Source organism: Dromiciops gliroides, chromosome 4, assembly GCF_019393635.1.
Source record: "Dromiciops gliroides isolate mDroGli1 chromosome 4, mDroGli1.pri, whole genome shotgun sequence".
Taxonomy (NCBI): Eukaryota; Metazoa; Chordata; class Mammalia; order Microbiotheria; family Microbiotheriidae; genus Dromiciops; species Dromiciops gliroides.
The window spans coordinates 157,754,109-157,776,360 of record NC_057864.1 but is presented as its reverse complement, the minus strand read 5'-3'; the positions used below and the strand labels follow the sequence as shown (position 1 = coordinate 157,776,360).

At 47.3% G+C, this 22,252-nt stretch overlaps 1 protein-coding gene across 1 annotated transcript in view; it reads left to right on the top strand.

Annotated features, from left to right (window-relative positions):
- NTRK1 (neurotrophic receptor tyrosine kinase 1) overlaps positions 1 to 18,878 on the top strand; it is a 41,846-nt gene extending 22,968 nt beyond the window's left edge. Inside the window, exons 7-17 of the mRNA XM_043964011.1 lie at positions 4,431 to 4,569; positions 5,465 to 5,791; positions 6,907 to 6,924; positions 7,136 to 7,191; positions 7,815 to 7,917; positions 8,748 to 8,891; positions 11,124 to 11,254; positions 11,481 to 11,653; positions 14,790 to 15,030; positions 16,116 to 16,274; positions 18,567 to 18,878. Of these exons, the coding sequence (XP_043819946.1) occupies positions 4,431 to 4,569; positions 5,465 to 5,791; positions 6,907 to 6,924; positions 7,136 to 7,191; positions 7,815 to 7,917; positions 8,748 to 8,891; positions 11,124 to 11,254; positions 11,481 to 11,653; positions 14,790 to 15,030; positions 16,116 to 16,274; positions 18,567 to 18,752 (1,677 nt within the window). The 3' untranslated portion in view covers positions 18,753 to 18,878. The remainder of the gene's footprint in view (positions 1 to 4,430; positions 4,570 to 5,464; positions 5,792 to 6,906; positions 6,925 to 7,135; positions 7,192 to 7,814; positions 7,918 to 8,747; positions 8,892 to 11,123; positions 11,255 to 11,480; positions 11,654 to 14,789; positions 15,031 to 16,115; positions 16,275 to 18,566) is intronic.
- Positions 18,879 to 22,252: the final 3,374 nt, after the last annotated feature.

Here is a 22,252-nt window from a genome sequence, read left to right as displayed (position 1 = left end):
TACTTCATCCTTGGCCAGGAGCCTGTCATTCCTGTATTTATATCATGATCCAGAAATTCATCTCCTTCTCAGATAACATCTTCTTAACTATTTATTTCCCAAATTTGCCTTTCATATCTGAACCTCTTGCCTTTAAAGGGCAAGTATCATCTCATGCCCCTGAGACTTAGTTTCTTGTTCAAGACTTAGTGATCTTTAACAATGCTTTCTATATTCCTTATCAATATCACTTGGGCCCATATGAATCATCAGAAATGGATTAATAGTTCTTGAAAGGTCTTCTGTCATATCCTGGATACATCCCTGGGAAGGCCTCTCTTATCTCTTACTCTATGGCAACTGCAGGTCCACACTATTATTTCTTTTAAGGAAAAACGTAATCTCTTCTTCAGGAAATTCATCCCCCTTCTTATTTGGGAAGAGCCTCATCTGTTCTTTAGCTCAAAATGTTCAGTGGCCTATTTTCCCTTTCTCCTGGGTCTCATTCTTTTTTTTTAAATGTAATAAACATTTTTATTTATAGTTTTGGGTTCCAGTTTTTATCCCTCCCCTGCCCTGAGGCAGCTAGCAATCAGATATGGGTTCTACATGTATTATTATGTAAAACGTTACCATATTTGTAATTTTGTACAATAAAACTTAATTAAAAGAAAACAATGAAAGAAAGTGAAAAATAGCATGCTTCAGTCTATTCCATCAATATCAGTTCTTTCTTTGGAGGTGAATAGTATGTTTCATCAATAGTCCTTTGGGATTGTCTTGGATCATTTTATTGTTGAGAATAGTCAAGTCATTCACAGTTCTTCATCAAACAATATTGTTGTCTCTGTGCACAATGATAAGTCCTGCTTGTCATTTCTTATAGCATAATAATATTCCATCACCATCGTAAACCACAGCTTGTTTAGCCATTCCCCCATTGATGGGCATTCCTTTGATTTCCAATTCTTAGCCACCACAAAAAGAGCTGCTAGAAATATTTTTGTAGAAATAGGTCTTTTTCTCTTTTGGGGGGATGTCTTTGGGATATAAACCTAGCTGTGGTATTGCTGGATCAAAGGACATGCACAGTTTTATAGGCCTTTGGGCATAGTTCCAAATTGCTCTCCTGTATGATTGGATCTTTTAACAATGTCCAATACTTTCCATTTTTGTTATATTTGTCACTTTGATAGGTGTGAGGTGATACCTCAGAGTTGTTTTAATTTGCATTTCTCTGTTCAATAGTGATCTAGAGCATTTTTTCATATGATTATAGATAGCTTTGATTTTTTTTGTCTGAATACTGCCTATTCACATCCTTTGACCATTTATCAATTGGGGAATGGCTTGTATTTTTATAAATTTGACTTTGTTCTCTATATATTTGAGAAATGAGGCCTTCATCAGAGACATTTATTTCAAAAATTCTTTCCTGGGTTTCATTCTACAACCTTCAGTTTCCTAACACAGGTCACTTTTTCAGATTCTTCCCCCCCCCCCCTTTTTTTTTTTCCTATTTTCCTTCTATTTGTTAAGGAATATTCCGTCCTCCCTTATAACCAGGAGAATGAAGAGATATTTACTCTTTTTTTGTTGTTTTTTGCAGGGCAATGAGGGTTAAGTGACTTGCCCAGGGTCACACAGCTATAAGTGTCAAGTGTCTGAGGCTGGATTTGAACTCAGGTACTCCTGAATCCAGGGCCGGTGCTTTACCACTGCGCCATCTAGCTGCCCCGATATTTACTCCTTTATCTTCTCTTCTAGTATGGAGACAAAGCTGAACTTTAAGTATAGATAATAGCCACTTGGCTGTGGCAAAAGTCACACTGAGCATACACTCAACCAAAGTCACTGCAAAAATTTCCGAGCTGTCCATCCTTGTTATAAGCTAGATCCTCCATTCCTTGTTATTCTTCGTGGTAATCCCCCTGGTAAACACTGACTCATCTATATTGTTCTATAAACTGAAAAGGCCTAGACTGAGAGGGAAGGAATCATGAAACTTGACTCCTTGTCTTGGCCATTAACTCAGTGTGTGATCTTGGGCAAGTCATTTCCTTGTCTTGGCTTCAGTTTCCTCTGCTAGGAAAATGAAAAGCTTGGACTCAATTTGAGTTCTCTAAGGTTCTGACATTGTATCCCAAGATGCCTTCTCATGCTAGCATTCTGTGCTGGAAGGTCTTTTCCAGTTCTAACATTCTGTGTTCTGACCTTTGCTTAAAGTCCATCCCAGCTTCAGCAGTCTATGCTCTAATGTCTTTTCAAGTTCTAATGTTTTATGCTTTATTTTCTAACATTATATGGTCCAAGGTCCCTCCTAGCTCAGTTGTCCTGTGGTTATTCAAAGATCACAGAATCATAGAATTTGGGAGTTCGTAGGACACCTGGTTCAGCTGATACTGGAATAAGTATCCCCTTTGTGACCTATCTGACAGATTGAATGGTTATCCAGCCTTTGTCTGAAGACTTCCAGAGAACAGGAGCCCACAAGCTTCCAAGGGAGTCCATTTCACTCGTGGATAGTTCTGATTTTTAGTCCACATTACACTTACATCAAACCTAAAATTTCCCCTTTGCAATTCTTAGCCATTGTTTTTAGTTTTGACCTCTAGGGCCAAGTAGAAAAAGTCTGGTGGTACATCTTCCTCATGACTACCTTTTATTCCTTGCATGTGGCTGTCCCTGTTGCTATGTGGGAAGAGCATTTACTTTCAAGTTTAAAAGCCCACGTTTGAATTCTGGCTTTGACAGTCAGAACAAATTGTTGACTTCTTTGGGTCTCAGTTTCCTCATCTATAAAATGGGGATAAGAATACTTGCAATGTGATGGCAAAAAAAAAAAATAGACAAATACTTAAATAAATAAAACAAAACAAACAAACAAAAAAACTAAAACCCCAAACCCACCACCAACAAACCACCCAACAAATCCATTTATGAAATACCTCCATGCAAATCATTGGTGTTTAGGTGATAAAAAAGCTTAGGTGAGACTTAATCCTTGCCCTCATGGAGTTTACAGTCTAGTAGGGGCTAAGACACTACCTCATAGGGTTGTTCTAAGAAAAATGCTTTGTAAACCTTAAGACTAGCATGTGCTGGAGCCAGCTCAGATAGAATCCCAGAATCTATTGTGAAATTTTCAATGGGAGCATTTGCGTAATCCGCAAATCCACAAATCTGGGCTTGATTTATTGTTTCATTAATTGCCTGTATTTGAGAAAGTGTTAATAATGCAAATTAAACTTAAAAGTGTGTTTCCTGTGTACTTTTGTGGGAGGGAGGGATAGGGAGTGGGAGGGAGAGATCGTTGTTAAACATTCATTCTTACCTTAAAAGGACATAGAAGGGGCAGCTAGGTGGTGCAGTGGATAGAGCACCGGTCCTGGAGTCAGGAGTACCTGAGTTCAAATCTGGCCTCAGACACTTAACACTTACTAGCTGTGTGACCCTGAGCAAGTCACTTAACCCCAATTGCCTCACTAAAAAAAACCAAAAACCAAAACCAAAAACAAAAAAGGACATAGACATGTGAGTTGTTCACTCAGGACCCTGAACATAGATATATTATTGAGAAGTTGAGGCAAGGGGAAGTGGGTGCTATTTGCCCCTGATGCTTTTCCACTTTGTTCTTTGTATAGTTCTGTCCTCTCCTCTCTTACCATCAGCTGCTCCTTCTAAATGCTATCAGTGCCATCTGACATGGATCCCTTCCTTGACAATTTTTGGATTTTAGTATGTTGTAGGCTGAGAAGACACATCAGTAAGTTTGTTAGAATTCTTGTAAAGCAAGAATAAATTAAGGCTTGGAACAAAGAGACGAAGGCTTCGCCTTTAGTGCAGGAGATTTGTTTGCCTTTTTGGGTTAATCACAGGTGGTGTTTTTTCTTCTTCATTCATGTATTGCTGAATTAATCCAACAAGTATGTGTTAGGCATGTACCATGCACTTTTTCCCTTGATAGAGTTCTAGTTTTCAGAGAGGCATAAATACAAAAAGAGAAGGAGGAGGGATTTCACTATATTCCATAAATTCTCATGAACTATTTCCTCCTCCTCCTCCTCTTCCTCTTCCTCCTCCCCCCCCCCCATTCTCTCTCCTGTGGGATATGAAATCCTTCTTCCTGTCCATGCAAAGCCAGAAGAGATCACAAGAGTTCCTGGTTCTGGAGAGTATTTAATCTGTCCTCCACCCCTTGAGGCTGCATGTACCTTTCTCCTTACTGGGGTCTCCAGAGTTGGGGCAACCATCAGATTGGGAGTCAAAAGCCCTGGATTTGAATCCTGGCTTTGCTTTGTGGCTTGGGGCAAATCACTCTTTGTGCCTCTGTTTTCTTATCTGTAAAATAAAGGGGCTCAACTAGAAGATTTCCAAGTCCTGGTTCAGCTCTAGAGTTTATAAATCTTGGCCTCCTCCAGAAGGCCTGATCCGATCTCCCTCTCTCCTAGCCCCTGGAATCTGGGAATCTGACATCCTTATGGTTGACTCTGGTCAATGTCTCCAGCGACCTCAACAGGAAGAAAGTGACATGCTGGGCTGAGAATGACGTGGGCCGGGCTGAGTTCTCTGTCCAGGTCAACGTCTCCTGTGAGTCCCTCGGTTCCATGGGCCCTTTGGAGCAGAATCCCTCTGTTTGCTCTAGGCTTGAGTTCAGAGGGGATGTAGTATGGGGAATGGGAGGTGTGGGGGGAGGGGGTGCAGTGTCCACAGCTGCCCCACAGCTGTTCCATTAAAGTCCCAGGAGAACTTGATACAGAGAACAGCATTTAGGGGGCTGGGGGTAAGATTTTTTCAAGGGCAAAGATCTGAATGATTGGGATAATTAGATTTTCTTTAGTCCCAAAGCCTGGTTTCTTTCCTCCTTGATACTTGGTTCCTTTATATCTAGTATCCAATTGTTTTTAGGCTCTTAGCCTCACATTCCTTTTTGAAAAGCTTCCATCCCATTTGAGTTTTTCTAGGCCCAATGCCCGATTTTCCTAGGCTTGCCTCCCACTTTTATCCCCCCAATTTTATTTTATTTTTAAATTTTTATTTATTTTTTATTTTTTCCAAATTTAATATTCCAAAAAGGCTTGTTGCTTAAGTTTTCTTTAGGCCAACTGTCCAATTTTACTAGACTTGAAGCCTAGTGTTATTTGGGTCTTTTTACAAAATAATCCTACTATCTAACTTCTTTCCAAAGTCCAATATCTTATGTCTTAGTTCCAAAGCCTAACTTCCTTAGTTTACAGTATGGTTTCTCTCAGGCCAGCAGGACATGAGGTAATGGTAAGAGCCCTGGATTTGGAGGTAGAAAACCTAGGTTTAAGCCCCAGCTCTGCTGCTGAATAGCTGTTACCTCAGACAAGTCACTGAATCTCCCTGGGCCTCCTATTTTTCATCTGTCAGAGGAGGGGATTGTATTGCATGGGGCCCTTCTAGCTGCGAATTCTCTGATCCCCCTGCCTTTTATCTCTCTCCCTTCCCTCCTGGGCCACAGTTCCATCCAGAGTGCAGCTCCATAAAGCAGTCCCCCAGCACCACTGGTGCATTCCATTCTCTGTGGATGGGCAGCCTCCTCCCACCCTCACCTGGCGCTTCAATGGCTCCTTGCTCAATGAAACCACCTTCATTTTCACGGAGTTCCTGGAACAGGCGGCCAATGAGACCGTGAGGCATGGATGCCTACGACTTAACCAACCCACACATGTCAACAATGGCAACTATACCCTGGAAGCCTCCAACCCTGGGGGACGTGCCGCTGATTCTGTGATGGTCTCCTTCATGGACAATCCTTTCCAGTTTAACCCTGAGGATCCCATCCCTGGTAGGCAGTCCTCCCAGAACCTGTGACACACACATAGACCTGGGAATCTGGCCAGGGAAAGGAGTCCTGAGTCTGGGGGGACATGGATTGCCCAATGGAGTAACCCTCCATGACCCCACCACACACACACACACAGTCTTCCCTCAGGGACTGACCCTTTCCTCAAGGTTTGGACCAGGAAAGAGCCTGACTAGCCCCTCTACTGTGTGACCTGTCGAGGGAAAGGAACCCAGAGGTTCTGACATCTCAACATGATAGAATAAAAAGAACATTGGATTGGGAATCAGAGGTTCTAGGTTCAAATTCTATTTCTCCTACTCTGAGTTATTTGTGGGCAAGTCACTTCACCCCTTTCTACCCCTCCCCCTAGCCTCACGCTCACTCCCAGGCACCTGTTTCCTCACCTATCAGATGAAAGGATAGGACTAGATGACCTCTAAAATCCCTTGGATCTCAATTTCCCATGATCCATGATCCCTATTTTCTTTTTCCCTACTCAGGCCTGCTGCCCCTCCCCTCAGTCTTTCTTCAGTGTATGGGCTCCTGGGCCCCATTCCACCACATCTACCACCCTTGTCATCACTACAACCTGGCTAGGATGGGACCCATGCATCTGGGCTCCAAGTCCCTACATTGTTGGGTTCTCTTCCTCCTCCTCCCACAGTAGCCCAGCAAAGAAGGGATAGTGACATTTGGATACCTCTTCCATTCCCTGTTTTGTTATGTCTCTGTTCTCCACCCCACCCCCTACTTCTGCTACCACTGTCATCTAGCTGGGAAATGACTTCTTCTCATTATACCTACATTCATATATATATATATTTGGGGCAGGGCAATGAGGGTTAGATGACTTGCCTAGGGTCACACAGATAGTAAATGTCAATTGTCTGAGGCTGGATTTGAACTCAGGTCCTCCTGAATCCAGGGCAGGTGCTTTATCCACTGCACCACCTAGCTGCCCTTGTCCCTACATTCATCCTTGAGATAGGCCTCATTCCTCATTCCTCTCTTCCCTGTTGGGTGAAGGAATATAGCTAGAAGGTGAAAAGGGTGAAGTTCACTAATGTTTCCCAACCTACTGACTCCTCCTTCCCCCTTTCTCTTTTCTCCTCTAGTTTCCTATCCCCCAGTAGGTAAGTACTGCATCCCTATTTCCCCTGAGTCAGGAGAGCACACTTGGTCCTGGTCTTTGACTGGGGAAAGGGTTGGGGTAATGAGTGCATTGGTTTTAGGGAACATTTGGCCTCCTTTAGAGAAATGGGAAGCTCAGTGTAGGAATGGGAACAGGGGTTGAGGGAGTGATACAGGGCTTGTCACTGTCTACTCTTCTCTATTCTCTCACAGAAACCAATAGCACTTCGGGGGACCCTGTGGAGAAGAAAGAAGACCCATCTTTTGGGGTGAGAATGGAGATAAGAGTTGATTAGAGGGGCTGCTGGGTGGCCCAGTGGATAAAGCACCAGCCCTGTATTCAGAAGGACCTGAGTTCAAATCTTGCCTCAGACACTTGACACTTACTAGCTGTGTGACCCTGGGCAAGTCACTTAACTCTCATTGCCCTGGAAAAAAAAAAGAAAAAGAAAAGAAAAAAGAGTTGATTAGAGTTGGGGGAAGCTGGCTAGCACATGGAGGATTGCTGAGTGGATTGGGGGGTTGGAATCAAAGTTATTTGACTCAGAACATTTATATGATCACAATGTCCCCCAAGTCCCTGCCCTTCTCCCCTTCCATGGATAAATAATTTCTCCTGTGTCAATAGACTGGCTTCATGGAGAAGAATACCTGACTATGCCTGCTTGGGTCAAAGCTGTCCTACTGGGGTTATTGGGAGGGAAATGATAACAGGACATCTGGGTCCCTCATGAAATAGAAAGGAGAAGTGACTGGGGGGCTTGGGGGAATCCAGCCATTGGGTTCCATTGGGAAGGAAGAAAGTAGCCTTAGGTGGGGAGAGTCTGGAGAGAATAGAGGTCATGAGGGCTACCTTTGGCCACTTATGTCTGACCCTATCCTCCTCTACCAGGTCTCAGTGGCAGTGGGCCTAGCTGTTTTTGCCTGCCTCTTTCTCTCTGTTCTGCTCCTTATTCTCAACAAATGTGGCCGGAGAAGCAAGTTTGGAATCAACCGTGAGCTAGAGGATGGCCCTGGGCCAGATGATGTCCCTATCTCTGTCACTCACTGTCTTTCAGTGTATCTCCACGTCTCTTTTTCTGTGTGTCTCACTGTCTCCGTGTTTCTCCATAATCTCTCTGAGTGTCCCTTCCCCTTCTATATGTCCCTGTTTCTTAGCATCTCTGTTTTCAAACCCACTCTGGGCCATTCAGTTAATTTCACTCCTTCATTCAACATCTTCTAATTTCTGTCTCTCAAGTGTCATTCACTGTCTTGGTACCCCTCTGTGCCTCAGTTTCTTGGTGTGTCAGTATCTCCATCTCTCTGTTTCTCTCTCTTCATCTCTGTGCTCCTGTCTCTCGATACCCTGACTTCGCCCTTTGTGTGTGTTCTGAGGCTGGGAGGTGGTGAGGGTGGGGGTGGAGTACTATTAGCAGCAGCAGCCACTAATTTGCGGCTGGATCAGAGTCAAGCACTAAGTGATTCTGGGAGACCTGGGGTCCTAAGGGAGGGAGGGGTGTCTGCAGTCCCCGTGGGGGCCTGAGGCTAATCAGGAGCTCAGCCAAGAGCAACCACCACCACCAAGCCCCACCCTCCAGGTCTCCTTTCTTCATTTGGAGTGCCCCAAGCCCTGGAGTCTCAGTACCAATACTACATACTTTGGGATGCTCAGATATATGTGTTGGGGGACAATGGGGTTGGATCTCTTGATTGCTCTCTTGACCTTAATATGACCATGCACTTGCGGGGAGGGCATCTGGATACTGGGGACGTGGAAGGGGAGATAGGAGATCAGGACATGGGGATTGTCACTATTCTTGACTTGCCTATTCCCCAACCACAGGTCCTGCAGTGCTGGCCCCCGAGGAAGGCCTGGCCATGTCCCTACATTTCATGACGCTGGGAAGCAGCTCCCTATCTCCTGAGGGAAAGGGATCTGGGCTACAGGGACACGTCATTGAGAATCCACAATACTTCAGCGATGCCTGTAAGGGGGGATGGGGAAAGTGAGCCTTCATACCAGTGAGATGGTGGCCCCCATCATTCACCAATGTTTAGCCTGGCAGCCACAGAGTCCCCTTCAACCCAACTCCTTCTTCTCTGCCTATCCACTGTGGTTAACCCCAGGCTAGAGAAATTCTGCCTCAGAGAGTCCACCAGTAATTTAGCAAAAAATATAAAGTCGTGCCCCTATCCTAACATCATGAGTTGCTAGATAGGAGGTGAATATTTTATGTACTTTCTCCTTTTAGTCACGTGAAACTCTTTGAGACCCCTTTTGGGGTTTTCTTGGCAGAGATCCTAGAGCGGTTTGCCATGTCCTTCTCCAGCTCATTTTTTTTTTTTTTTTGCGGGGCAAGGGGGGTTAAGTGACTTGCCCAGGGTCACACAGCTAGTAAGTGTTCAGTATCTGATTTGAACTCAGGTACTCCTGAATCCAGGGCCAGTGCTTTAACCACTGCGCCATCTAGCTGCCCCTCCAGCTCATTTTACAGATGAGAAAACTGAGGCAAACAGAGTGAAGTGAGGCCAGATTTGGACTCACATCTTCCTGACCATAGGCCCAGTGCTCTATCCATTTTGCATAGTCCAAGTCCTCATTTCTGCCTGTCCAAACCACTGTAAGAGTCTCCTAACAGTTCTTCTTACCTCTACTCTATCCTCCATTTATCCATCCTCCATGGGACAGCCAGAGCCATCTTTATGTTTGCTCCCTCTGGTCAGGTCCCTCCTATGCTCAAAGATCTTAAATGACTCCCTATTGCCCAGCAGGTAGTTTAAACTATCCTACCATTCAAGGCCTTCCATCACCTGACAGTGTCCTCAGCTCCACACGTGCATTCTCTTACATATATTCTGCTATCTCTGATGTGTACTTTTGCATTCGTCCATTTCCTCTACTTCTGGAATGCCTCCCCACCCTCTCTGCCTCTGTATCTCTATCTTCAGAATCTGTGAAACCCAACTGAAATGCTGCCTCCTCCAGAGAGCCTCCTTGGATGCCCCTTCTGCTCTCAGAACTCAAACGGCATTTTTCAAAGACCTCTCAAATGCTGTCCTTTATTATGAAACTGCCATGTCCACCTTGTCTGATGAATAATAATAATATAATAGCTAACATTTACATAGCACTGTCTCAGGCACTGTGCTAAATGCTTTACAATTATTATCTCGTTTGATCCTCGCAACAATCCTGGGAGGTACAGGTGCTATGATGATTATTCCCAGCAGAGCTAGGAACTCAGGAAACCCAGGATTCATATGTGCTGTAGTAGACCCATCTTATCATCTTGTCATCACTGCTCTCCTTTCAGGAGATTGCTTGGGGGAGTGAGGGTGATAAGGACCCACTCATTAGTGTGATTAGTCTCTTTAACACGGGTCTCTGAATACAGCCTGTCTGGGTTCCTGGTAGGCATTTCTCTGGCACTAACCACCGCTATCATTTGTGTGTGTGTGTGTGTGTGTGTGTGTGTGTGTGTGTGTGTGTGTTTAATGACTGGGTCTCCCTATCTTGCCCAGGCTGGAAGTGCAGGGGTTACTCACCAGCCACTGTGATTGAGGTGGGAGCTTTGATCTGCTCTGTTCACAACTTGAAGGCTCATTCCTCCTTAGGCTACCTGGTGGCCCCCTACTCCTGGGGCTTCACCCGATTGGCTTAGCCCGTGGCAGATCAGACCTCCCAAACTCAAGAGATCCACCACCCTCACGCATCAGAAACCAGGATTACAAGCCTGAACCACCGAAACTCAGCTTCCTTCCTTCTGCCACTCACCAACTTAAACTCACTGAAATCACCCTCGGGCTGAGTTCTCTCCTCATACTCTCATACACTTTCATTTCCAAACTCACTGAAACAAACAAGCAGAGCATCCCCTTCCCAGACCCGAGTTCTTCTTCCTCTCTCCCACAACCGACATGCCCAGGCTGGGCTCTCAGCAGCAGAAGGAAGGCTGCATGCTAATATTCTTCCCTGGTAGGATACATCCCTAACTCCTGACACTTCTCTGTAATATGAGATATTACATGGAGTCTATATTGATGTCTTATTTCCTGGGTAGACTGTAAGTCCCTTGAAAGCAGGGATTTTGTCTTCTCTAAATTTTGTGTCCTTTCCCCATCTCCTCCCATCCCTTTAGCATGTTCCTCTGCATACAGTAAGCACTCAATAGCAGTTGTGTTGCATTGTGTCACTGTCCACTCCTTCCTCCTCCCCTAGGTGTCCATCACATTAAACGCAGAGACATCGTGCTCAAATGGGAGCTGGGAGAAGGTGCCTTCGGGAAGGTCTTCCTGGCTGAATGTCACAACCTGCTTCCGGAGCAGGACAAGATGCTCGTGGCTGTCAAGGTGAGCTCACAGGGCTTCTGTGGATGCCCCAGAAAGCCTGTTTCTATGGGACTGGTCTCCCTGTCAACCCATGGGGCTTGGGGAACCTAATTACGTTTGGTTAGGCCGGCTGGTGGGGATGAGCATGGGGCTGCCTCTGTGGGCAGACTTGAGATATAATAGGTGGGCTCCTCTTGCCTGCCAACCTGAGCCTTCATGTCCACCCACCCTATGCCACCCACTCCAGGCCCTGAAGGAGGTGTCAGAGAGTGCCCGGCAGGACTTCCAGCGAGAAGCTGAGCTGCTGACCGTCTTACAGCACCAGCACATCGTCCGCTTTTTTGGGGTCTGCACAGAGGGCCGCCCACTGCTCATGGTCTTTGAGTACATGAAGCACGGAGACCTGAACCGTTTTCTCAGGTGTGCAGCCCTCTGGGGCCCTGGCTCTGTAGCCGCCAGCCCTTACCTCTCCTGGTCCCTCCACAACTTCACCCTTCAGCATCCTTCTCCCCGAGGCCCCCCCCCCCCGCCCCTCCCCGCCACACACACCGGCCCTTCTCCACCTCCCCTAAGGTTTGCTCATCCATTCGTATAGTAAATTAGCACTGAGTTGACTGTGCTGAGTGCTGTAATAGGTGCCAAGTGAGAGAGCAAAGAAAGATGAGATGTAGTCAGTCTTTCCTTCAGGAATGTGCAGCCTAGTCAGGGAGCTGTCTTGCACACAGGGAAATTTGGTACACACTAAATGGTGGGGAGGGATCTGCAGTGATGTGGGAGAGAGAATTTGCAAATACTTAGAAGAGGAGGGACAAGGCATTTTGGAAGGCAGGGAAGAGCTCAGGGGAGGGTTGGCAGTGTGGTGGGAGGAAGACACTTGTCAAGGAGAGCAGGTCAGAGAAGTCATCTGGGTCAAAGGGCCACTGACCTAGGGACCCAGCTAAGCAGTTTGGACATCTTCCTGGTTGGCCATCTTTAGAGAAAGCTAGTGATCTAGATGATATGAGTAGGGATTCCTTGAGAAAATTGTGATGCTTAGGATACATTTTCTTTAAATTATGTTTACTATAAAATGATGAATGCATCAAAAATGCTATGGATGTGCAGTAGTTTGGGGTGGGGGATGAAAATAGCCTTAATTGTCTCTATTTTGTTTCAATATTTTTCTGAACTCCACCTTACCTTTATCCTGGAGCTATTCCCACACCCACTGTCACTAACATTTCTGAGTTCCACTGATATATTTCATACCCCAAGTGCTGAAAGTTTGATTAGTTTCTTATATGCTACAGTAGGTGATGGGGAGCCACAAATTTCTGAGCCAAGGAGTAACCTGATCCAAAGGGTTTGTTCGAAGTGTTACCCAGCCAGCTTTGTGAAGTGCTTTGAATCTAATAAGTACTGTATAAATATTTGTTGGATTGGATTGGTGGGAGAAGGAATTGGAGGCAGGGAGACCAATTGGGAGGCTAGTAGACAGTCTAGGAGATGAGTGATGAGGTGCTGAAGTTGTGCTCATAGCAATGGTGAAGAGGGGACTGATGGGACAGGCTGTATGAAAGAGGACGCAGTGGGAGCTGGTGATCAATTCACCACAGGAGGTTAGAGATGAGTCAAAGATAACTCCAAGGTTTTAAACCTGGGCAACTAGGAGAATTCTATTTCATTCAATTCAGCAAACATAAATATTAAGAATTCACCAAGCACAGGTGGAGAGGGCACTAGAGAGAAGGCAAGGGAGGGAGATATAAAGCTTGAATATGCCAAGATCCCTGCCCTGGTGGCGTTTACAGCCTACTAGGAGAATCGAATGATTATGATGACGATAACTACCATTTTATAGTGATTTAAGGTTTGCAAAGGGCTTTACATATATTATCTCATCTGATGCATACACAAAAAAGTGTAATACAAAAGAATACCTAGAAAAAAGTATAAAACAAAATGTAAGAGGGTAGGGTTATTAGAGGTGGAGAAGGCAGTATTGAGGGGGCAGCTAGGTGGTGCAGTGGATAGAGCACTGGCCCTGGAGTCAGGTGGACCTGAGTTCAAATCCGGCCTCAGACACTTAACACTTACTAGCTGTGTGACCCTGGGCAAGTCACTTAACCCCAACTGCCTCATTAAAAACAAAAACAAAAACAAAAAAACAAAAAAGAGAAGGCAGTATTGGAATTGGGTTTTAAAGGATGGGTAGTAATTCAAGAGAAAAAGAGGGAGAGGAAGGACATTCTAGGTGCAGAACAAAAGCCTGAGCAAATGCATAGAGTGTCAAGAGTAAAATATGTGTTTGGGGAATAGCAAGTTGTCTAATTTGGCTGAAGCACAGAGTTTGTAGAGGGGAGTAATATGAGATGTGCCAGAAAGTTATGGTGGTGTCATTACGGAAAGTCTTGGATGTGAAGGAGTCTGAACATTACTCAGAAGGCCATTGGGAGCCACAGATGGTTTTTGAGCAGAGGAGTGACACGGCCACATTTTGGCATAAGAAAAATTAGTCGGACAGCAGTGTAAATTGGAAATATAAATAGAAAGAACAAAAAGAAAATCAGATTGAATGTTATATAATTATAAATGACCAAGCTTGTTCATTTATAATTATAATGACTGAGAGAATAGAGAAAATACATCTCCATCCATTGCAGAGGTGGGGAACTATGGACATGAAATTGTGCGTATACTGTTAGATATGGTTAGTTGCTTCATTTTTCTGAACTGCCTTTTCCCCCTCTTTATATTTAAAATCTTTGTCAGATGGGATGGTTCCCTGGATAGGAGAAGGGGAGAGGATTATCTGCCAATGATATGAGTAGGGGTGAGGGTGATGAATGTGGATTCTGAGATGTTGAGTTTGAAGAGGACATCCCCCATCCCCAACACACTCCTCCATGGGCCTACTCTTTCATCATTTTCTCTCCCTCCCTCCCAATCCATACAGCCCATCCTTGGTACCAGTCCCTCCATGCAGACCATCTCCATACTTAACTTCTGTTCCATCTGGCTCTTTTATATCCATCCCACCTCAGAAATCTCAGTCTTTTTAGTCAGCTCAGACTCATCTCTGTTCTTTTCCTAGTCCTTCACTCCAAAAAACCTTCCCCCTCCCTTCCCCTCCCCTCCTTTAGAACTCTGTTTCTGTTACTATTCCCTCATCTTTCTTCTAAGAACAATCACTTTTCCTTCCACTCGGTCTTTATTTACCCTCAAGTTCAGTGGGGACTGGAGAAAAGCTGGGCTCCTCTTAGGGAAGACCCCATCACCATCAGGGTGCCTGGCCCTCCCCTCAAGAGCCAGACCAAGGAACCCAGATGCTAAGTATTTAAGCCTAAGAATCCCCGTATCACTCCTCCCTTTTTGATGACTGGGGTTTCTGTTTTCCCCTCATCTGTCCCTGATCCCTCCCTCCTGTTGCTTCAAAGTCTAATGGCTGTATCCGTGTCCCTTTTTTCCCTCCCAGATGGGAATCCTCCCTGCCATCCTCCTGATCAGCCCTGGGTCTCCTTCTCTGCCTTGTCTCCTTCTTTCTCCCTGAACTCATTCCTCTTCCTTTCCTACCCAGGTCTCATGGACCAGATGCCAAGATACTGGCCAGTGGTGTGGGCACAGCTCCTGGGCCCCTAGGCCTGGGGCAGCTGCTGGCTGTGGCGGGCCAGGTGGCAGCTGGGATGGTCTACCTGGCTAGCCTTCACTTCGTGCACCGAGATCTGGCCACCCGAAACTGCCTGGTGGGCCAGGGGCTTGTGGTCAAGATAGGAGACTTTGGCATGAGCCGAGACATCTATAGCACTGACTACTATCGGGTAAGGGTCCGAAGCCTGCCTGTGGAGACCTGTTCTCCACACATCCCACCAGCTCATCCAGGTCCCCAGGCTCAGAGATTCCCCCAATTCTGGCTATAAACCCCTAAAGCAGGGAGCTGGCTGTATGACCTTCGCTAAATAATCCACCCTCTCTGGGCCCCAGTTTTCCAATCTGTGTGAGCAGTGGAAAGGATTCAAGGATTTCTAAGGCTACTTCCAGCTTGGACAGGCTATATTCCATGACCCCAGAATCTTGCCCACAGGTCATGGAAGAGGAAAACCTTACTCCTTTAACATGTTGTTGACATGAAATTTGCTTGTAGCCTCCTAGTGAAAAAGCTCTTCTTTGACCCTCCCCAGAATAGCAGGGCCCCAAAGGCAGAGGCTCCCAACCAGAACTCCAGGGTTCCTGGGTCAGAGGAAGGACTGAGAAGGGGGGGAGACAAGGCTGCTCTCTTAGACCCAGTGAGGGAGCAGAGCAGCTGGGGGGAGACGGGCATAGGAAAGGAGCATTTGTCTCCCTTCTCTCCATCCAGATGGAAGCTTCATCACTTTTTCCCTTTTAGCTCTGGCCTGGGGACCAGCATCTATATTTAATGATTGGGGGTGGGTGGGGGAATCTTTGGGGCAGGGGAATCGCTTAGTACTTGGCGTCCCCCAGACTTTCCGTGCCCCTCCTCATCCACATCCTCAGACACTCATTTAGACATGTCACTGGGGTGCGAATAGTAACTCACTTCTGGGTACTTTAAAGTTTGCTAAGGGCTATCTTCTCAGCTCTGTGAGGGAGCTAGTGCCAATATCATCCCCATTTGGTAGGTGAGGAGACTGAGTCTCAGAAAGGTCGAATAACTTGCCCAAGCCAGGAAGGGGCAAAGCTGGGGTTTGAGTCTTGGCTCCAGGTGGTTTTCAGTAAATCTGTTGAATCCCTCCCGTTGTTCTAAGACTGACCTCTCTCAGGCCCTAGGTTTCATGAGTGGGGCTTCAACCACCTGCTCCAGAGTATTTCAGCAAGAAATTGAGCTTGCTTTCAGGCCAAGGACTTTGAAGGGAGGAGGCTCAAGTGACTGGTGTTTTCCCCATAGGTGGGCGGCCGCACGATGCTGCCTATCCGATGGATGCCGCCGGAGAGCATCCTCTATCGGAAGTTCACCACGGAAAGCGACGTTTGGAGCTTTGGTGTCCTACTCTGGGAAATCTTCACTTATGGCAAACAGCCCTGGTACCAGCTCTCCAACACCGAGGTAGCTGGGGTCCCATCTTCATTACACTCCCTGGGTCCCTAGCTCAGCATACCCCTCCCACCTCCCACTCCTCAGCCCAACTTCCTCTCCCCTTATCACCTGGGTCAGCCCCAACGGCTCGCCTCCCCCACCCCTGCATCTTCACTACCTCCATCTTGGTCCCATCTCTCACCAACTGATATTGACTTTGCCTCTACAATCAATCAACCAGCAAATATCTATTAATGACCTAGTATGTACCAGGCACTTCGAGAGGCCCTGGGCCTGGAATCTGTACACCAAGAAACTTCTGTTCTAATGGGGAATACAATAGCAAGATGGGCAGTGGTTAAACTATAGAAAGGACTGCCTAAATTGGAATAGCAGAGTGTCCCGGGCTATGGAGAGCAGATTGGGGAAAGGAAGGCATTGATATTCATATGTGTATATTGGGAATGTTAACAGAGGCATATTCATATATGCAGCCTAAATACAAAATATCTATAGATAGATATTAGATACAGAGTAGTCAAATACAAGGTAGTTTGGGAGAGAGACACCAGCAGTTGGCGTGAGCAGGAAAGGCTTTGTGAAAAAGAGGGTGTTGGGGCTGCACAGCCCACATCAATCAAAGGCAATCAGTCCCAGGACCCCTCAGCTGACTCAGTTTTTATGCCCCTGGGGCATGGCGGTAGAGCCAGCTGCTCATCCCAGCTCCCTGAGCCTTGGCATCGACTCCTCCCAGTGAGTCCAGGAGCTCATGGAGTCAGCTCAGCACCCTACTCCTTTCCCCAGAATCTACTCTCCAGAGTCTAGGACACTCTCCTATTCCCATTCAGGCAGTCATTTCTGTACTTTAACCGCTGTCGATTCATTTCCTTCCTTTCTTCCGGGAGGTGGGGAGAGGGGATGTCCTAAAAAGCCCCCTTATGTCCTTGTCCTTCTCAGACCCATTTCCCCATGGCTCTCCTAGAGTTCCTCCCCTTCCCATTAGTTCCGCCCCCTCCACCCCACCCCCACTCCCTTTCTTCTCTCAGTCTGAGTCTCTGTGGCCCCAAAGTCTAGACCATTGGCTTCTCTTAGTGACCCTCCAAGAGTTTTATACACCCCAGCTTCAGTTCGCCTTCCTCTACAGAGACAAGCGGGCAGACACTGCAGTGGTAGGGACTGGGGTTAGACCATCAGAGGGACAGTCCTATCCAACATCCCCTATGCCCAGCCCTAGCCTGCCAGCTAGGCAGAGGGATAAGGACCCAGGTGTCCAGCCTCCCAGCTCAGCTTCCTGCCCTCCCCCACCTCCTGGCTCACAGCTGTCAGTTCCCATTTCTTCTCCTAATGCAGTTGGCTCCCTGGGGGCTAGAGAGGCGGTGGGAGGGGGTTATAGATTTTAATTTTCTCAAGCACAGAGAGATGGAATGGAATTAGTCTCGGTTTCGCCGTGTCTCTCCCCCACCCCTACCCCGTCTCCACACCCCTAGTCTCTCTTGGGCTGTAACCCAAGGAGGCTCCTACCCCCTCCTTGATCCTTCCTCCTTCCCTCCTCCCTCATCTCCATTCTTTTCTCTCCTAGTTCTTATACTCTCCTGCCCTAATCTCCCCACTAGTCCATCCTGCAGTCCTCCTTCGGTTCTTCCTGCTGCATTTCCAAGCCATTTTCTTTGTGTCTTAGGGAAGGCAAATTTCCCACAGAAGGGTGAGCAAGGGATATAGGAAAGGTGTGCATTTTACTCTCTCCTTTCCTCTTTTCTCTTCTCTTCTCTTCTCTCTTCTCTCTCTCATTTAAATTTCTCTTCTCTTCTGTCTTTGTGTGTGTGTGTGTGTGTGTGTGTGTGTGATTCCAATTTCTCCTGCCTTCTTCCCAGTCTAACTGCCCTCCTTTTTGCTTCTTTTGGGGCTAAAGTAGAGAGTCCCTTAGTCACCCCACCAAGCTGCTAAGACTGATGAGATTTCTCCTCTCCTGCCCACTTGGGGCAGTCCATCCATGAGTGTCCCCTCTCATTAGTTCATTGCTAACTCTTTCTGTAGCTTCCCCTAATCCAGCCCCTAAAAATCTAACAAGTCATCCAGCAAACCTTCCCAAGGCCTACACATATCTCCCCTCATACTCAGTACAACTCAGTCTGCTGTAGCCTCACCCTGTTTCCTAGAATTTCAGACCTGGAAAGGACCTTAGAGATTACCTAGGATGGCCCCATGGATGTGGGAAGAAGCTGAGGCCCAGAGAAGGATTTGTCCCAAGTCGTGGGAACCCAGCTCAGCCTCCTCCTTCTCTGGGTCAGGCCTCTTCTCACCACCCATTTCTTCCTCCTGCAGGCAATCGAGTGCATCACTCAGGGCAGGGAGCTGGAGAGGCCTCGGGCCTGTCCCCCAGAAGTGTACGCCATCATGCGGGGCTGCTGGCAGCGGGAACCCCAGCAGCGCCACAGCATCAAGGACATCCACGCCCGGCTCCAGGCCCTCATCAAGGCACCTCCTGTCTACCTGGATGTCCTGGGCTAGCCTCAAATGTCTCTGGGGCTCCCAACCTCGCTCACTCTCACCACCACCTGCTGCCACCCCTATTATTACTGCCCATGGGTGATCTCAAAGTAGCTTTAACTCATCCCTAGCCCAGTAGCCCAGGAGGAATTGGGGAGGGGGGTGGGACAAGGGTGGGGCAGGGGGAGGGCAGATTTGTATGCTACTCTAATGACACAGTCCCTCAATATATTTATTGTCCCTCCCACTGTCTCTTTCTATCTTGCCTTGGGAGCAGGGAGGGCAGAGGATGGGTTGGGGTGGGGATGCCTATGTTTCTGGCACAGAACCATCCTTCCTATGATGGGGAACAGCCTTCCCTGTCTCTCAGTGTCAACTTATCCCCCTTCTTCTTCTTGTCTGTTTCCACCATCAAATCCCGTGTTTCCCCTCCTGCTTTTGAAGAAGTCACATAAGGGTCTGGGCAGGGGTTGGATCTCTCCTAACTAGAGTTCCTCCCTTCTCTAACAACCCAAGCTTTTTTTGTTTGGTTGGGGGTTTTTTGTTTTTTGGGGTTTTTTTGTTTTTGTTTTTTTGCAGGGCAATGAGGGTTAAGTGACTTGCCCAGGGTCACACAGCTAGTAAGTGTCAAGCGTCTGAGGCCGAATTTGAACTCAGGTACTCCTGAATACAGGGCCGGTGCTTTACCACTGCGCCATCTAGCTGCCCCCACAACCCAAGCTTAAGGGGAAAAGAGGAGGCTGAAGAGGGCTTGGATCTCTACTGGAGAGGGACACTTGGGGTGAAATTTCCCTGAGACTCTGATCTCCTAAATGTTTGCCCACCCTGGGTGGGGGTGGGATGAGATGGGATGGAAGAGATACTGGGGAATGGAAGTCAGATGTACCCAAGGTCATGAATGGGAAAGTTATTAGAAGTGGGGAATGCATCCAGTAAGAGAAGAGCTTGACCATAATGGGATGAGGGGCACAGAATACCCCTTCTGCAGAAGAGTAAATCAGTGCTCTGAGATTGGGACCTGGAATCAGGAGACTGTTCCAGAAAGACTCAAGCTCCTCTTCCTGCCTTTGGCCTGAGGGGGAGGTAGACTTCCTGCCAATTGCTTTGAGATCTCTTTGGGGAGGCAAATGGCAAGGGGAGAAGGATTGGAGGCAGAGGCAAGACCTCCTGTCTGGAAGCCCCATTGCTCCTAATGGTCAACCTTCATCCTGCCGGAACCTACAGCCCCTTATCCCTCCAGGGCTTATCAGGAGGAAATGTCAGACAGTCCCTGGGAGGCCACTCCCCTCAGCCTTTATTAGATCTGCTGCCTTATCAGCCCCCCCAGGCCTGGTCAGGATGGTGGCATCTGCCTCTTGTCCAGTCTAGTTAGAGCTAATGGAGGCCTGACCCACAGCCTGGGGCTGATTGATACGGAAGGTAGAGGGGGGGACTCTCCTGAGCTTGTCCCCTGAGACCCCCAAGTTTAGATGCATACAAAGGAGTCTCCTGTTGGGTGTGGCCTGCCCCTTTGAGGTTTCATCTTTCAAGATATAGAAACACCTAGAGGATTGGGGACTGTATCGAAGAAAGTATGGGGGAGGGAAGTGGGCAGAGAACCCAAATTTCATTCAGTGATTGAGTACTGTGGGTAGAATGAGAGACAGACAACCCAAAATGACAGAGATGCAAAAAGAGAGAGAAACACTGAGACAGAGAGAGAGAGAGAGAGAGAGAGAGAGAGAGAGAGAGAGAGGGAGAGAGAGAGAGAGAGGGAGAGAGAGAGAGAGAGAGAGAGAGAGAGAGAGAGAGAGAGAGAGAGAGAGAGAGAGAAAGGGAGGGAGGGAGGGAGGGAGAGGGAGAGGGAGAGAGAGAGAGATCGAGATCGTGATGCAGAGACAGATATTTAGAGGTCCAGAAAGAATGAGATACAGAGAGTTGGAGAAGGCAACAAGATATAATAGCAGAAAGATAGAGACAGGGTGATATGGACAGAGAGAGAGAGAGAGAGAGATACCCAAATGGAAAAAAGACAGACAAGGACAAACAGAGAGCTGGAAAAGACAGGTGGAGACAGAAAGAGAAAGTGCAGACACACAAATACTGGAGACCCTGAGAGATGACTCTGTGCTTCTTCCTCCCACCTCTACCCCAAGTCCTACTCTGCTTCTTCCCCAATACCACCTCCCTGGGCACGTGGGCATAACTGAAGAGGCTGGGCTTGGGAAAGTAAGTGAAGAAGTGCACTGGTCTCCAAGGCTTGGATGGGAGTTGGGGGTTGGGGTGGGGGTGGGGAGAGTTGTCTTGGGCGTAACCTCCCAGAAGGGAAAAAAGAAAGTGATCAGGTCCCACACTGCAGCCAAGGATGGTGTCTAGACAGTGGGAGGAGCTTCTCCAAGAAAGTCGGAGACTTTGGCACAGGAAAGCACTGAAAAGGGGAAGACTCTTTTTCCCTACACATCCGGAAGAAAAGAAGAGCCTTCTTGGAGGAAGAGGGATGATGAAATGAATACCTCTCACTTCATCCATTCCCTTCCTTTTACTGTGATTGGTACCTGGAAGTCATTTATAGAGTGCCAGGGGTTGGGGAGGAAGCCTAGGCCTGGTGGGATTAGGGAGGGTAGCGTTGAGTGTACCCTGAATAAGATTGGGATATCAAAGGGGACAATTCCCAGATCAGTGGGAAAATGGACTGGAAATCGACATGACAATGAAATGATCTGGCCCAGCCAAACACCCCAAGCTCCTTCTTTAGCCTGGAATTAATGGCCCCAGATTTTTTTGGGAGAGAAAGGAGTATCCTAGACGCATCATCTGAGTTATGGTCACCAGCTGAAACTAACATATTGGTACAACTCATTAGCACATGCACAAACAGCAATCCACATGGGCATATGTAGAAACTGATATACGCAAGGGGCACTGACCCACACAGTCGTACACCCTCTGACACAGCACATTGACCAAAGTGCTGACAGACATCAATGCACACTTGTTGATACACTAACACGACAAATTGACACGGTGATACACACTGACACTGATACACCCTCTAATCCCCCCTCTCCCTCCTCTTTCCCTATTGCCCTGCACTACCTAGTCATTAACCTCCCAGAGCACCAAGCGGCCTCTGCCCCCTCCCCGTTAATTACCTCCTCTCCCTCCTCCCTGTGCCAAGTCCATTAGCCCCTAGCCAGAACACCAGATAAAATAGAGAAAGTGCCCAGGGGGGATCGATGGGTATGAGGCCTTAGGGACCCCATAGGGAGGGGTTGGAGGTGGAGGATGAAGCCTTAGTCAGTGACAACACTTTGAAAGTTTCAGGCCCCTACACACCAGAGTCTGTAGGACCTGGCCCAAGAAGACCTTTTCTCTCAAAATATCCCAGGGAAATGGAAGAGCTGCCACTAAGGGAAGGATGGAAAGTCATCCTACTTTCCTAGCTAAGCCTTGATTTTTCTAAGCTCTGTCTCCATTCTGATGGTAGGGGGTTGGGAGGAGTAAGAAATCTGAGGTGCAGAAAAGGTGGTGTGTTTTTTTCA